This window comes from Podarcis tiliguerta (genome assembly GCF_965153285.1).
Source record: "Podarcis tiliguerta genome assembly, chromosome: 16".
Classification (NCBI taxonomy): domain Eukaryota; kingdom Metazoa; phylum Chordata; class Lepidosauria; order Squamata; family Lacertidae; genus Podarcis; species Podarcis tiliguerta.
In genome coordinates, this window is record NC_139549.1 from 24781154 (window position 1) to 24793182 (window position 12029).

A 12029-nucleotide genomic window follows, 5' to 3' on the forward strand; every position below is an offset into this window, starting at 1 on the left:
CCTACACAGGGTCATCTAGTCCAACCCCTACCACGCAGGGATCACAGGATGCGAGGCATGTGCAGGAGGACGGCCACGACTCTTGCCTCTTGCTTGCTCTGTGGCAGCCATCTTCCATGTTTTCTTTCTGCAGCTGAGGTTCAGCTGCTAAGCCCAGGGGCAGAGAACCTTTTTCAGGCAGAGAGATGGATTTGCTTCTGGGGTCAACACTGGGCAGGGCACAGTGGTGAAAGTGGGAGGAGCAATGGATTTTTAGATGCTACCTTTTGTGTGGTTTGTGCGTCCCTTGCTGTCTTCATCCAAGCAAGCGAAAGGCGTTCCTGGGAGTTCTAGTCCAAAACAGCCCCACTGGCTGAGACTGATGGGAGTTGTAGTCTAATATGGCCATGCTGGCTGGGGGCTGGTGGGAATTGTTGTTCAACAATCACAGCCGTGATGGGAGTTCACATCCAAAATGGGGACAGGGTTTTTCTTCAACAGCCTGTGTTGGGCATCCGCTGGTGGGGGTCACTCTAGCAAAAGACCCGCAGATGAAAACCCCCTGGCTCTGCTGTAATAATAATAATAATAATAATAATAATAATAATAATAATAATAATAAAGTATTTATACCCCGCCCAGCTGGTTGGGTTTCCCCAGCCACTCTGGGCAGCTCCCAACAGAATATTAATAATAATTTTAAAAAGCGATAGAACATCAAACATTAAAAGCATACCTATACAGGGCTGGCTTCAGGTGTCTTCTAAAAGTCAGATAGTTGTTTATTTCTTTGACATCCAATGGCAGGGCGTTCCACAGGGTGGGCGCCACCACCGAGAAGGCCCTCTGCTTGGTTCCCTGTAACCTCACTTCTCATAGTGGGGAAACATCCAGGAGGCCCTCGGAGCTGGACCTCAGTGTCAGGGCTGAACGATTGGGGTGGGGACGCTCCTTCAGGTGTACTGGGCCGAGGCCATTTAGGACTTTAAAGGTTAGCACCAACACTTTGAATTGTGCTCGGAAATGTACTGGGAGCCAATATAGATCTTTCAGCGACCCCTCCCAATCACCAGTCTCGCTGCCGCAGTAAGGTCACAAGACTTGCAGAGGGAAGCGGGGAACCAGCGAGAAGCCAGCGTTGACCTCCTAGTCTCCTTCCAAGCCCCTGCTGCCCTTTCTCACCTTTGTCCCTTTCTGGCAGCATCTTCGAGCGAGAGGACGAGACCTCTGGGCGTGCTGGCAGCCTGGCCGCCCTGGAACGTCGCCAGGCTGAGAAGAAGAAGGAGCTCATGAAGGCCCAGAGCCTGCCCAAGACGTCGGCTTCGCAAGCCCGGAAGGCCATGATCGAGAAGCTGGAGAAAGAGAGCGGAAGGTGAGGAGCCCTGTTCTAGCTTCTGGCTTAGCTGTGCAAAGCCTCCGCAGGGCAGCGGGGTGCCTTCATCCCACTGCCCTGTGGAGGCTTTGTGGGCTATCCCAGAAGCCAGATCCCTCTTGCTGTTCTGGCTTCTGGGATTCAGGATATTTTTGTTCTTGTTTTCCTCCAAAAACTAGGTGCTTCTTATCGTCTGGTGCGTCTTATAGAGCGGAAAATACGGTATTCCAAGCAAGCCCCCCACGATCGGAGGCCGTTTCCTTCTTCCAATGGGAGCAATGCTTTGGTTTGGGATACGGCAACTTCTTACGCTCTCCTCTTCTCTCCGCAGCCCAGCCAACCCAGCCGTGTCCCGGGTGGCTGTCCAGCGCTCAGGCAGCTTTGGGGTCCCCAACGCCAGCAGCATCAAGCAAATGTTGTTGGATTGGTGCCGCGCTAAGACACGGGGCTACGAGGTGAGTGTGCCCCCGACGGGCCTGTGCCCACTTTCCTTTTTAAAAAATAATAATTTTTATTTGGTTTTACAAATTTAAAGTTATAATCCTACCACGACAGATCCACAATTAAAAGATTCCTCTGAATCTCTGGACTTCCCACCTTCCTTCCACGGGTTCTGTTGTTACTTCTTTTCTACTGTATGTTTATTCAATAGTCCATTTTTTTTTTTAATAACCCCATTATATCCATAGTTCTCGTTACATTACGAGTGTTATTGCAATCCTGCTAGTGTTTTCAACTGCTAACAGTGGTCTTCTAGGTAAATTAGAATTTTTTCCGATTTCCTATTAAAGTTTTGGTGTCTCTGGTTTCTGAGCTTTCCTTTTTTTATATATAATAATTTTTATTAATTTACAACAAAACAAAACAAAACATACATTGTTTTCACATTCAAATTTTTTCCAAATCTTTCTTTTTGGACTTCCTTCAGCTTTTCCGTAAATCTTTCGTAGTCATTATTAATTAACGCATTTCCTTTTTTTAATATTGTCATTATTTAAATCTTTTTTCCTCTATTTCCTTTTAACAATACCTCTCACGTTTTCACAGTGCTCTTTTAAAACCTTCTAGCGTTATTTGACCTTCACTTATACTCTCCAGATATTCAACAAATTTTCCCCAGTCTTCTGTAAACTTTTGGTCTCTTAAGTATCTAATCTTTCCTGTCATCTTATCCAATTCAGCATAGTCTAACAACTTTGATCTCCAGTCACTGGTTTCTGAGCTTTCCGGTCAGTTTTGCCATTTCGGCACAGTCCGACATCTTAGTTTGCCATTTGCCTGTGCCCCCTTTCTGCCCGGGCTTCCCCAGATTGAGAGATCGCCTTATCCCACATACCCCATTCAACAGCTTCGATCAACGGAACTGGCCCTCTTTCAGAAGCCACACAATACCTGCTCTGCAGTTGTAAGAACTTGGAACTTTCTGTGCTGCATCGCCTACACTTTGGAACTCCCTGCTGATTGATATCCGGCAGATGCCTTCACTGCACTTTTTTCAGAGCCTGCTAAAAATATTCTGTTAGACAAGCCTAAAGCAGTTTATGTGAGTTTTCATCTCTTTTTTAGTCTATAGTTGTCTTTAACACGCACACACACACACACACACAATTTTATTAAATTTTCTAAATTACATTTCAAAACATTCGTTTAAATAACCTTAAATAAATTACTTCCCTTCTTCTATTTCCAAGGTCTGTTTTACATACCATACATTCCTGCATCTTTTACATGAACTAAACCATTCAGTAATCCATTGTTACATTCATCAAAACTGATTTACACTGTTGAATTCAACTTAACTAGCGTTTTTAAATGAACACAATTTTCACCCATATATTCAGCAAACATTTCCCAGTCTTCTTTAAATGTGCATTCTTCTTGTTCTCTTTTTGAAAAATTTAAGTTAGTGTTGCTCGTTCTTCTTACTGCTAACATTATCTCTCTCTTTTTTGGGCAAACCCCCGCTTTGAGGTTTTTTGATCAATTAAAAAAAAAAATTTCAAATTTTGTTTTTCAATTTTTTAAAAAAAATAAAACGAAATTTTCAAATTTTGTTTTTATTTTACTCGGCAGCACGTCGACATCCAGAACTTTTCCTCCAGCTGGAGCGACGGCATGGCCTTCTGCGCCCTTGTCCACAACTTCTTCCCAGAGGCCTTCGATTATGCCCAGCTTTCACCACAGGACCGGCGGCGCAACTTTGAGATGGCGTTCTCGGCGGCTGAGTATGTACCCCTTGGCTGCTCCTGCCCCCTGCTGGGTGTGGGAGAGAAGTGCGGGTGCAGGGCCTGCTTTTCCTTCAAGAGGTCTAGCGCCTTTTCTGGGTTATTGGCATACCTCTCTCTCTCTTTCTCTGCCTAACGCAGCCTTGGCCAATCTGGTGCTCTCTATGGGCTTTGTGCTACAGCTGTGAGGGGAGCTAGAAGTCCAAAAGGGCCGTTATAGCAGGGGATGATGGGAGTTGTAGTCCAAGCCGTCAGTGCTGGCTGAGGCCGATAGGAGTTGTAGTCCAAAATGGCTGCACTGGCAGGGCATGATGGGAGTTGTAGCATCTAAAGCAATCTAGAGGGCACCATAGTGAGGAAGGCTGGCTTAACTATCCTGTGGCAATGAGTTAACCGGACACCTCTCTGCAGGGCTGTGGCTGTTTCCTGCTCAGTTGTGCACAAACCTGTGCTGCTTCCGGCTGGGAGGTTCTCAACCAGAAAATGTCTCACTGGGTGGACGACTTGGGGGGGTTGGGAGAGACCTCCCAGTAAAGCCCCAAGGTGGGGAATAAGGCCTGTCTCTCATCCCCTATTCTTCTTCCTAAGCTGTGTTGCCTAGACAGAAAGCAGCACTCCCTCTGTGCAGACACCAGCCTTTCCCAACCTCCAGGCGTTGCTAGACCACAAACCTCTGACCATTAGCCCACACTGTCTGTCTAACACGATCCGGAGGGCACCAGGTTGGAGAAGGCCGGTGTCATGTAGCAGGGCCTCATCAAAAGGAAGAAAGACCTGGGCTTGGGAAAAGCAAAATCTGATTATTATTTTTTTTGCAGGCTTCTGGAATGCTTACAGTTTATTTCATTTTTGCTAGTCCTGGGGAAGGGAGAGGACACAAATTCTGCTCAGCAATCCCTCTCTGACTTCTAGAGTGTCTCGGCTGCCCATTGTGAAAATCAGAGTGCTTTTGCAACCTTAGGGTCTAGAAACATGCTTGTTCCGCCTTTTTTTTTTTTAATGCAAGATTGGGGTTCTTAGGAAGATTGAAGCCCCAGTTGTACTTTTGGTGGTTACCTGCAGAATCGCCACAAACACACAGCTCTGGCAAAAGGCATCTCTTGAGAGCCAGTGTGGTGTAGTGGTTAAGAGCGGTAGACTCGTAATCTGGTGAACCGGGTTTGCTTCCCCGCTCCTCCACATGCAGCTGCTGGGTGACCTTGGGGTAGTCACACTTCTCTGAAGTCTCTCAGCCTCACTCACTTCACAGAGTGTTTGTTGTGGGGGAGGAAGGGAAAGGAGAATGTTAGCCGCTTTGAGACTCCTTCGGGTAGTGATAAAGCGGGATATCAAATCCAAACTCTTCTTCTTCTTCTTGAGGCGTGTAAGGGCACAGGTGGCTGTTTCTTCAATATTTATTTATCTTATTGCATTTGTCACATGTGGTCTTCCTGCTCTCCTTTTAATCCCCACAACAACCCTTTAAAGTAGAGAGAGGTGACTGGCAGCCAGGGTCACATCCAGTGAGCTTCACGTGGCCAAGCAGAGATTCGAACCCTGGTCTCCCAGGTCTTAGTCCGACACTCTAACTCAGTGGTTCCCAAACTTTTTCAGACTTGGTTCCATAAATTCATCCCCTATGCCCCCTACCCTAGAAAAAGCATCATTCAGAACGACAGCTTGCATGACCCGCTCAGGAACAGAATAAGAGTTTCAAAACAGTAACGGTTAATCACACACTTACTCAAAATCCAATTAAAACTATTTAGTTTAATTAATCCAGCAAAACTGGTGGGCTTGGAGCAGAGATTCCAACTTTTCAAAGTCTGATTTACACCTCCAGTGTGCCCCTGCTGCCCCCTTGCTTCTTATTCCTCCCTCCCCCCGGTTGATCCTTCTGCCTCCCACCAGGGGGGCAGTACTGCCCATTTTGGGAGGACTGCTGTAACCACTACACCTCACTGTGCTCTTGCACCACCCAAGCCAGCTAACCGTTCATGCCGGGGCCTCACAAGCGTGCTGGGATTTTGCCGCATAACTTGCAGACAGACCTTTCCCGGCCCTGGCTCGATCCGTGCTGCTTTCTCGCGCGCAAGGTAGGAAGAGAAGGGGGCTGAGCTATTTATGCACAGCGCAGGAGCTCTTTCACGACGGAAGACGTTCTGGTACCTCTGGAAAATTTGGATTTGGCGGTGGCGCACTTGGGACACTGTGAGCTGGTGTGGAGGAGCGGGAGCGTGCCTGCACCTCTTTGCAAGGTCTTTCTTATAGGGTTGTGCGCTGTTGCAGCTTGGGGTTGCGTGGTGAGAGCGACTTCGGGGCTGCGGACGCCCTCGGGGCCTGGCTGGGCACGCCGCTGCCGCTTCTTGAGCCGGGACACCCCTGGGTGCTGTGCCTGGAACGGGTCTGAGCAGAAAGACAAGGAAGGGAGTTCTCTCTCTGTCTCGCTTTCTCGTCTCTTATTTCTCCCCCGTGGGCTGCTTGTCCCCTTCCCAACCAGAGGTGGACAGCAGGCCTCTCCAGAGCAGCACTGAGCAACTGCATCTCCACATGCAAATTTAGGGAGCCAGGCCACTTGCAAGATTTGGCACCCTGGAGAGGTTTGGGCTGATCCTGCGGACCACAGCACCCAGGAAAGTCAGGACTGCTCGCCCACATTTGCAGGTATCAGGATAAGGGTTTTTGAACATGCCTTGCCCTAAAAATACGGAACCACCACAGCAAAATAATGCTGCATTTTAGCACTTCTTTTTGAACCCTTTTTCCACCCAAGGGCTGCAGTCCCTGGTGGGCAAGGCCCAGTCTAAAGTGTGCAGAGCAAGCAGTGCAAATTTTAGCTTTTTACAGTACAGGGGTACCTTGGTTCTCAATCTTAATCCGTTCCGGAAGTCCCTTCCAAAAGCAAAGTGTTCCAAACCAAGGCGCGCTTTCCCATAGAAAGGAATGCAAAACAGATTAATCCGTTCCAGACTTTTAAAAACAACCCTTAAAACAGCAATTGAACATGAAGTTTACTATCTAACGAGACCATTGATCCATAAAATGAAAGCAATAAACAATGTACTGCAGTCACGCAATCAAGCAATCAATCAGTAGCTGAACTGGGTTCCACACAATCACAAAAACAAAAGAGCCGCAAAAACAAAAATGCAAAATAAGTAGCAAAAACAGACAGACCTCAGCGTAACACTCAAAACTGAAGTGTGGTACTCAAAACGGAAGTGTAACACTCAAAACAGAGCACGTTCGACTTCCGAAAAAAGTTTGCAAACTGGAACACTTACTTCCAGATTTGCAGTGTTTGTGTTCCAAGTTGTTTGAGTACCAGGCGTTTGAGAACCAAGGCACCACTGTAGACTGGTTCCCACACTAGCTTCCTGTATGAAAGCAAGAGGCATGATCTGCATTCAAGGCTAAGCCCCGGCCAGGCAAAAACCACTCAGGGTGCGGCCTGCAGAGATTTCCGAGGGTCAAACTGAGGGCCTCCATTTCCCCTGCTCCTGATTTGCTTCGTTGCTGCTTCCCTTACTAGCAGACCTGAGAGTCATCCCTTTTTAAACGACGTTTTCACGAGTGCCAGAGCCTTTCTGCAGGAGCCTGGTGGTCTGTACAATGACTCCTAGTTGCTCGTTCTGTTGATGTCCCAGGCTGGCGGGACGATGAGTTTCCTCTTCTCTGAGCCGGGTCTCCCCCCTGCGGGCCAAATGTAGTGTCCTGGCCCAAGAGGAGGGCAAGGGGCGTTTGCCTGCGAAGGATTTTGCCTGCCAGAGACCCACACTCGCCTCTTCCTCGCTCCCCTCTCCTCTCCGTGGACCACGAGAGCAACCGACCCCCTCCTTCCACAATCTGGACCAGAGGTGCTTTCCTGGGCTGCTTTCGCTTTCCCTCCTGTGTCGCTGTCGTTCTGCGCCCCCCCCCCCCAGCTTCAGGCACCCCGGCTGTGCTGCAGCGCTGTTGCAAGGCTGGGGTAGGATGGGATGAGGCAGTGGGGTGCGTTCCGGCCCCCCTCATCCGCTCTCTCTATATGCGTCCATATAGAAGGAAGGTCCCACCTTGGAATAGGCACCAGAGCACAGCGCCTTTCTTCCCAACCCATCTCCTTTTCTGCCCCCCGAACCCCTTTCCGTCTGTTGGACTGTCCTTGCTGTCGAGATCCGGGTTCGAGTTCCCCACACCTGCTCGTGGCACCTGCCCCTGACAACAGCACTTCTGGCCACGCTCACCCTACCCATCCTATCTCCCCCCCCCCCCCCCGTATGAGGAATGACTCCCAGGCGCACGTGTGCAATTGACCCCCCCTTCCACCCCCATTTGCATTGCACGCCAGAGAGACACCCCCCCCAAAAGCATGTATGTAAGTTTGACACACACACACAAAGGAATGTGAAATGGATTTATGTATTTCTTCTGTTTTTTCCCTTCTGTCTCTCTTCTTTTTCTCTCCGTCCCTCCCTGCCCCCTTTCCAAATCTGTCCGGGCTGTGATCACTGGCTTCTCCCTCCCCTTTCCTGGCACCCCACCACCCTGCCCCACCACCCAGGACGCACGCGGAGTGCCCCCAGTTACTGGATGTGGAGGACATGGTCCGGATGAGGGAGCCCGATTGGAAGTGCGTTTACACGTACATCCAGGAGTTCTACCGGTGCCTGGTTCAGAAGGGGCTGGTTAAAACCAAAAAGTCCTAACCTTCCTACCCGCGGAGCAATGGTGAGAATCTCCTCCTCCTTCTTGATTTATTTTGGGGGGGTGGAGGGGGGGAGATACGTGTCTCTGCATGTGTGCATTGTGGTTGCAAAACGTTTCCACGCTGGGAGGCAGGGAAATTCGGAGGGTGGGAGAGGCAGATGGTAGTTCCTTCAGAATCTACCTTGCTTGGGGACCTTCAGTATGTGGGCCATTTATTTATTTATTTATTTATTTATTTAAGTGGCACCTCAGGTTAAGAACTTAATTCGTTCCAGAGGTCCGTTCTTAACCTGAGGTACCACTTTAACTAATGGGGCCTCCTGCTGCCGCCGCACGATTTCTGTTCTCATCCTGAAGCAAAGTTCTTAACCTGAGGTACTATTTCTGGGTTAGCGGAGTCTGTAACCTGAAGCGTCTGTAACCCGAGGTACCACTGTATTGAATTTATATACCGCCCTATACCCGGGGGTATCAGGGCGGTTCACAGAATAAAATCAAGATACAAAACCACAATATACATAATGAAAATAAAAACAACAACCCAATAGCCCCCCAACCCTAATAGTCCCTTTGAAGATGACTTGGAAACTACAACTAATCCATAATGTGGCAGCTAGACTGGTGACTGGGAGTGACCACTGAGGCCATATAACACCAGTCCTAAAGGATCTACATTGGCTCCCTGTATGTTTCCGAGCACAATTCAAAGTGTTGGTGCTGACCTTTAAAGCCCTAAACGTCCAGTATACCTGAAGGAGAGTCTCCACCCCCACTGTTTAGCCTGGACACTGAGGTCCAGCTCCGAGGGCCTTCTGGCGGTTCCCTCCCTGCGAGAAGCGAGGTTACAGGGAACCAGGCAGAGGACCTTCTTGGTAGTGACGCCCACCCTGTGGAACGCCCTCCCGTCAGATGTCAAGGAGATAAACAGCTATGCAACCTTTAAAGGGCATTTGAAGGCAGCCCTGAAGGGAAGTTTTTAAATGTATTTTTGTGTTTTATATATATGTCGGAAGCCGCCCAGAGTGGCTGGGGCAGTTAGATGGGCGGAGTGCAAATAATAAAAGGCGGGGGGATGAGGATTGGTTCTGTTGAGATATCACATTAAAAACCCCATTTTAAGAAAGTTGCACTGGCAGCTGTTTTGTTTCCGGGCCCAATTCAAGGCGCTCACATTCGTGTTTGAGGCCTTGAATGACACAGGCCTCAAATACCCGAAAGGCTACCTCCTTGGGTGCTGGGATAGGCAGGCAGGGCACCTCTTGTTAGTTCCTCAGCCCTTGGTGTTGGTGGTGACAGCCCAGCAGAGGGCCTTCTCTGTGGTGGCCCCAAAGTTGTGGAATTCCCTCCTCACCGCAATGCATCTGGCACCTTCCCTGTGAATGCGGAAGACTTCCCTCTTGACCCTTAAGATGTCTGTTTTTGAGACCCACCCTAGGGCCTGTGTAACCTGGCTGTTTTTAATTCTGGGAGACCTGTATTGACGGGTTATTATCAATACATTTATCTAAGAAAAAAATATCCAGCCTGCTCTTCATAGTGGGTCGGTTGGTGCTGAGAGGATCTGCCCTTGTACAATGGTGCTAAAATTTCATCTTGCCACCCTGGTACAGTTTATTATTGATGGACTGGTTGCATTTAAACGCTACCTTCCCTGCCCCCTCACAAGGAGCTGAAGGTGCCATATTAATCTTTCCTTTCCACACCTCACAGAATCATAGAATTGTGGGGTTGGAAGGGAACTCCAAGGGCCATCTAGTCCCACCCCTTGCAATGCAGGAATCTCAGCTAAAACCCGACCTCTGCTTCAGAACCTCCAAGGAAGGAGAATCCACAACATTATTCCACCTTTTTCTCCAAGGAGCTCAAGGGGACAGACACCCTCCTTCTTTAACCCCCACAACACCCCTGCGAGGGAGGTCAGGCCAAGAGGCAACAACTCGCCTAGTGTCACACCCGGTGAACTTTGTGGCTGTGGGGGGATTTGAACCTTGGTCTCCCCAATTCCAGCCTGATGCTCTAACCACTACACCACACCACACTGGCTCCCGATATTACTTGTTCCCAGTGTTACTAGCTCTTCCATGTTGTGTTTTCAGATTGTTTTAACCCACAATGAGAGCTCACGGTCAAGGCTGGGGAAGAATACCAATTGTAAAAATAAATTTTAAAACTCTCACTTTTGCGGGAGGGGAGGTTAATTTTTGACAACTGCCAGGTAATGGTGGCGACAGTGCCTGCCTTTCCCAGAATCCTTTGCTTCCGCAGGCCAGGGTGCAGAGAAAGAGAGACGGACAGGTGATGGAGATGGTTTCTTCTTATTTTCTCCTTCTTTTGGAGGGGGGTGGGGTGGGTTGGGTTTTTATTTTTATTTATTTTGCCCCGGCCATATATGTCTCGGAGGAGCTAGGGAGCCTTGGAAAAAGTGACTCAGGCACTCCTTGTTAATATCTTTGCCTCCCTAGAGCCTCGTTCTCCCGGGACACTGGGTACAACAGCCCATCACACAGGCTAAACAAAGGCTTTATAAGGGCACACTGGCTCACTCAGGAGATTTTCCATCGCCGAGGCTGCCTGAGAGGAGGGAGCCCGTTAAACCTCGCGGTTACCTCCCTGCGCACCCTCACCCCCACCCCCTCTGCACACGCTTGACCCCGAGGCTGAGGACTGGCGAGGCCGGGCGGGAAAGCAGCACAAAGCTGATGCAAAGAGCACTAGCTGAAAGGGGTCCTGGGTCTTGGCACTGAAGGTGGGCATTAAGAGCATAAGTGGAAACGTGTCGGATCAGGCCCAGGGCCCAATTAATCCAGCATCCTGTCCTCACACTGGCCAAACCAGCTTCTTCACAGGCGCAAACTGTTCTTGGAGCATCAATATAGGGCTCCCCTGCACTAAAAGAAAGATCTTTTGCAAAAAGTTATAAACACCAGGCTGCTGCTCACACCTTCAAAACGAGATGCTAGCAAACCTCTCAAGTGTTGTTCTGGCTAGACTCCTGAAGGAGTAGCTTTTCTCTTTTCAGGATCACAGGTTTCCTTGCTGTTTGCAATAACCGATGGCTCCTTTGACTTCCCCAGGTTATCTCTGGGGTGGGGGCTGTGCAGTCTCCCCACCCGTGCAAAGGCTGTTCTTGCAGAAATGAATAACGGTGGGAAAACCTGGGTAGTTACTTCCTAGGATTTGCACCCAAGCCCTGAGGGGCGGGGATAAGTGCTGGTAGTTGTTGTTGCCAAACTGCATTACAACGTGGGGTTAGTTTATGGGTCTGGGGGCGGGGGAAGGAATCAATCTAAACCACTGAGCCTCTTGGGCTTGCCAGTCAGAAGGTTGGTGGTTCGAATCCCCACAACGGGGTGAGCTTCCGTTGCTCTGCCCCAGCTCCTGGCAACCTAGCAGTTCGAAAGCACACCAGTGGAAGTAGATAAATAGGTATTGCTGCGACAGGAAGGTAAACGGTGTTTCCGTGTGCTCTGGTTTCCGTCACAGTGTCCCGTTGTGCCAGAAGTGGTTTGGTCATGCTCAGTGGTGGAGGAAGCCGCGAAGGCACATGGATAGGCAGGGCAAGGGCCTCTGGGGTCTGCCTGCCTCCTCTCACTCAGTTGCCCTATAGCTGTGGGGGGAGGCAGCGGGTGGACCATTTGGGCAGCGTGGAGCCTGCAGGCGCCCAAGCCACCACATCTCTCCCAAGAGAGACACGTGGCTCGGGCGCACTGCAGGCCCTGAGGTGAGTGCTGCCTAGCATTTTGTCACCTGCCCTCAGTGTTGACACCCAGAGCAGGCCGCACCTACCG

The 12029-nt window shown here is 49.6% G+C and overlaps 1 protein-coding gene across 10 annotated transcripts in view; it reads left to right on the forward strand.

Annotated features, from left to right (window-relative positions):
* Positions 1 to 12029, forward strand: part of SMTN (smoothelin) — an 83950-nt gene that overhangs the window by 69130 nt on the left and 2791 nt on the right. For 6 of the 10 annotated variants that reach the window (XM_083417604.1, XM_083417606.1, XM_083417610.1 and 3 more), the window contains 3 exons: positions 1181 to 1351; positions 1683 to 1806; positions 3425 to 3576. In XM_083417604.1, coding sequence (XP_083273730.1) covers positions 1181 to 1351; positions 1683 to 1806; positions 3425 to 3576 — 447 coding nt within the window. Of the gene's footprint in view, positions 1 to 1180; positions 1352 to 1682; positions 1807 to 3424; positions 3577 to 8095; positions 8263 to 12029 lie in introns of all 10 variants that reach the window. The other 4 variants (XM_083417607.1, XM_083417609.1, XM_083417612.1 and 1 more) reach the window with 1 other exon arrangement.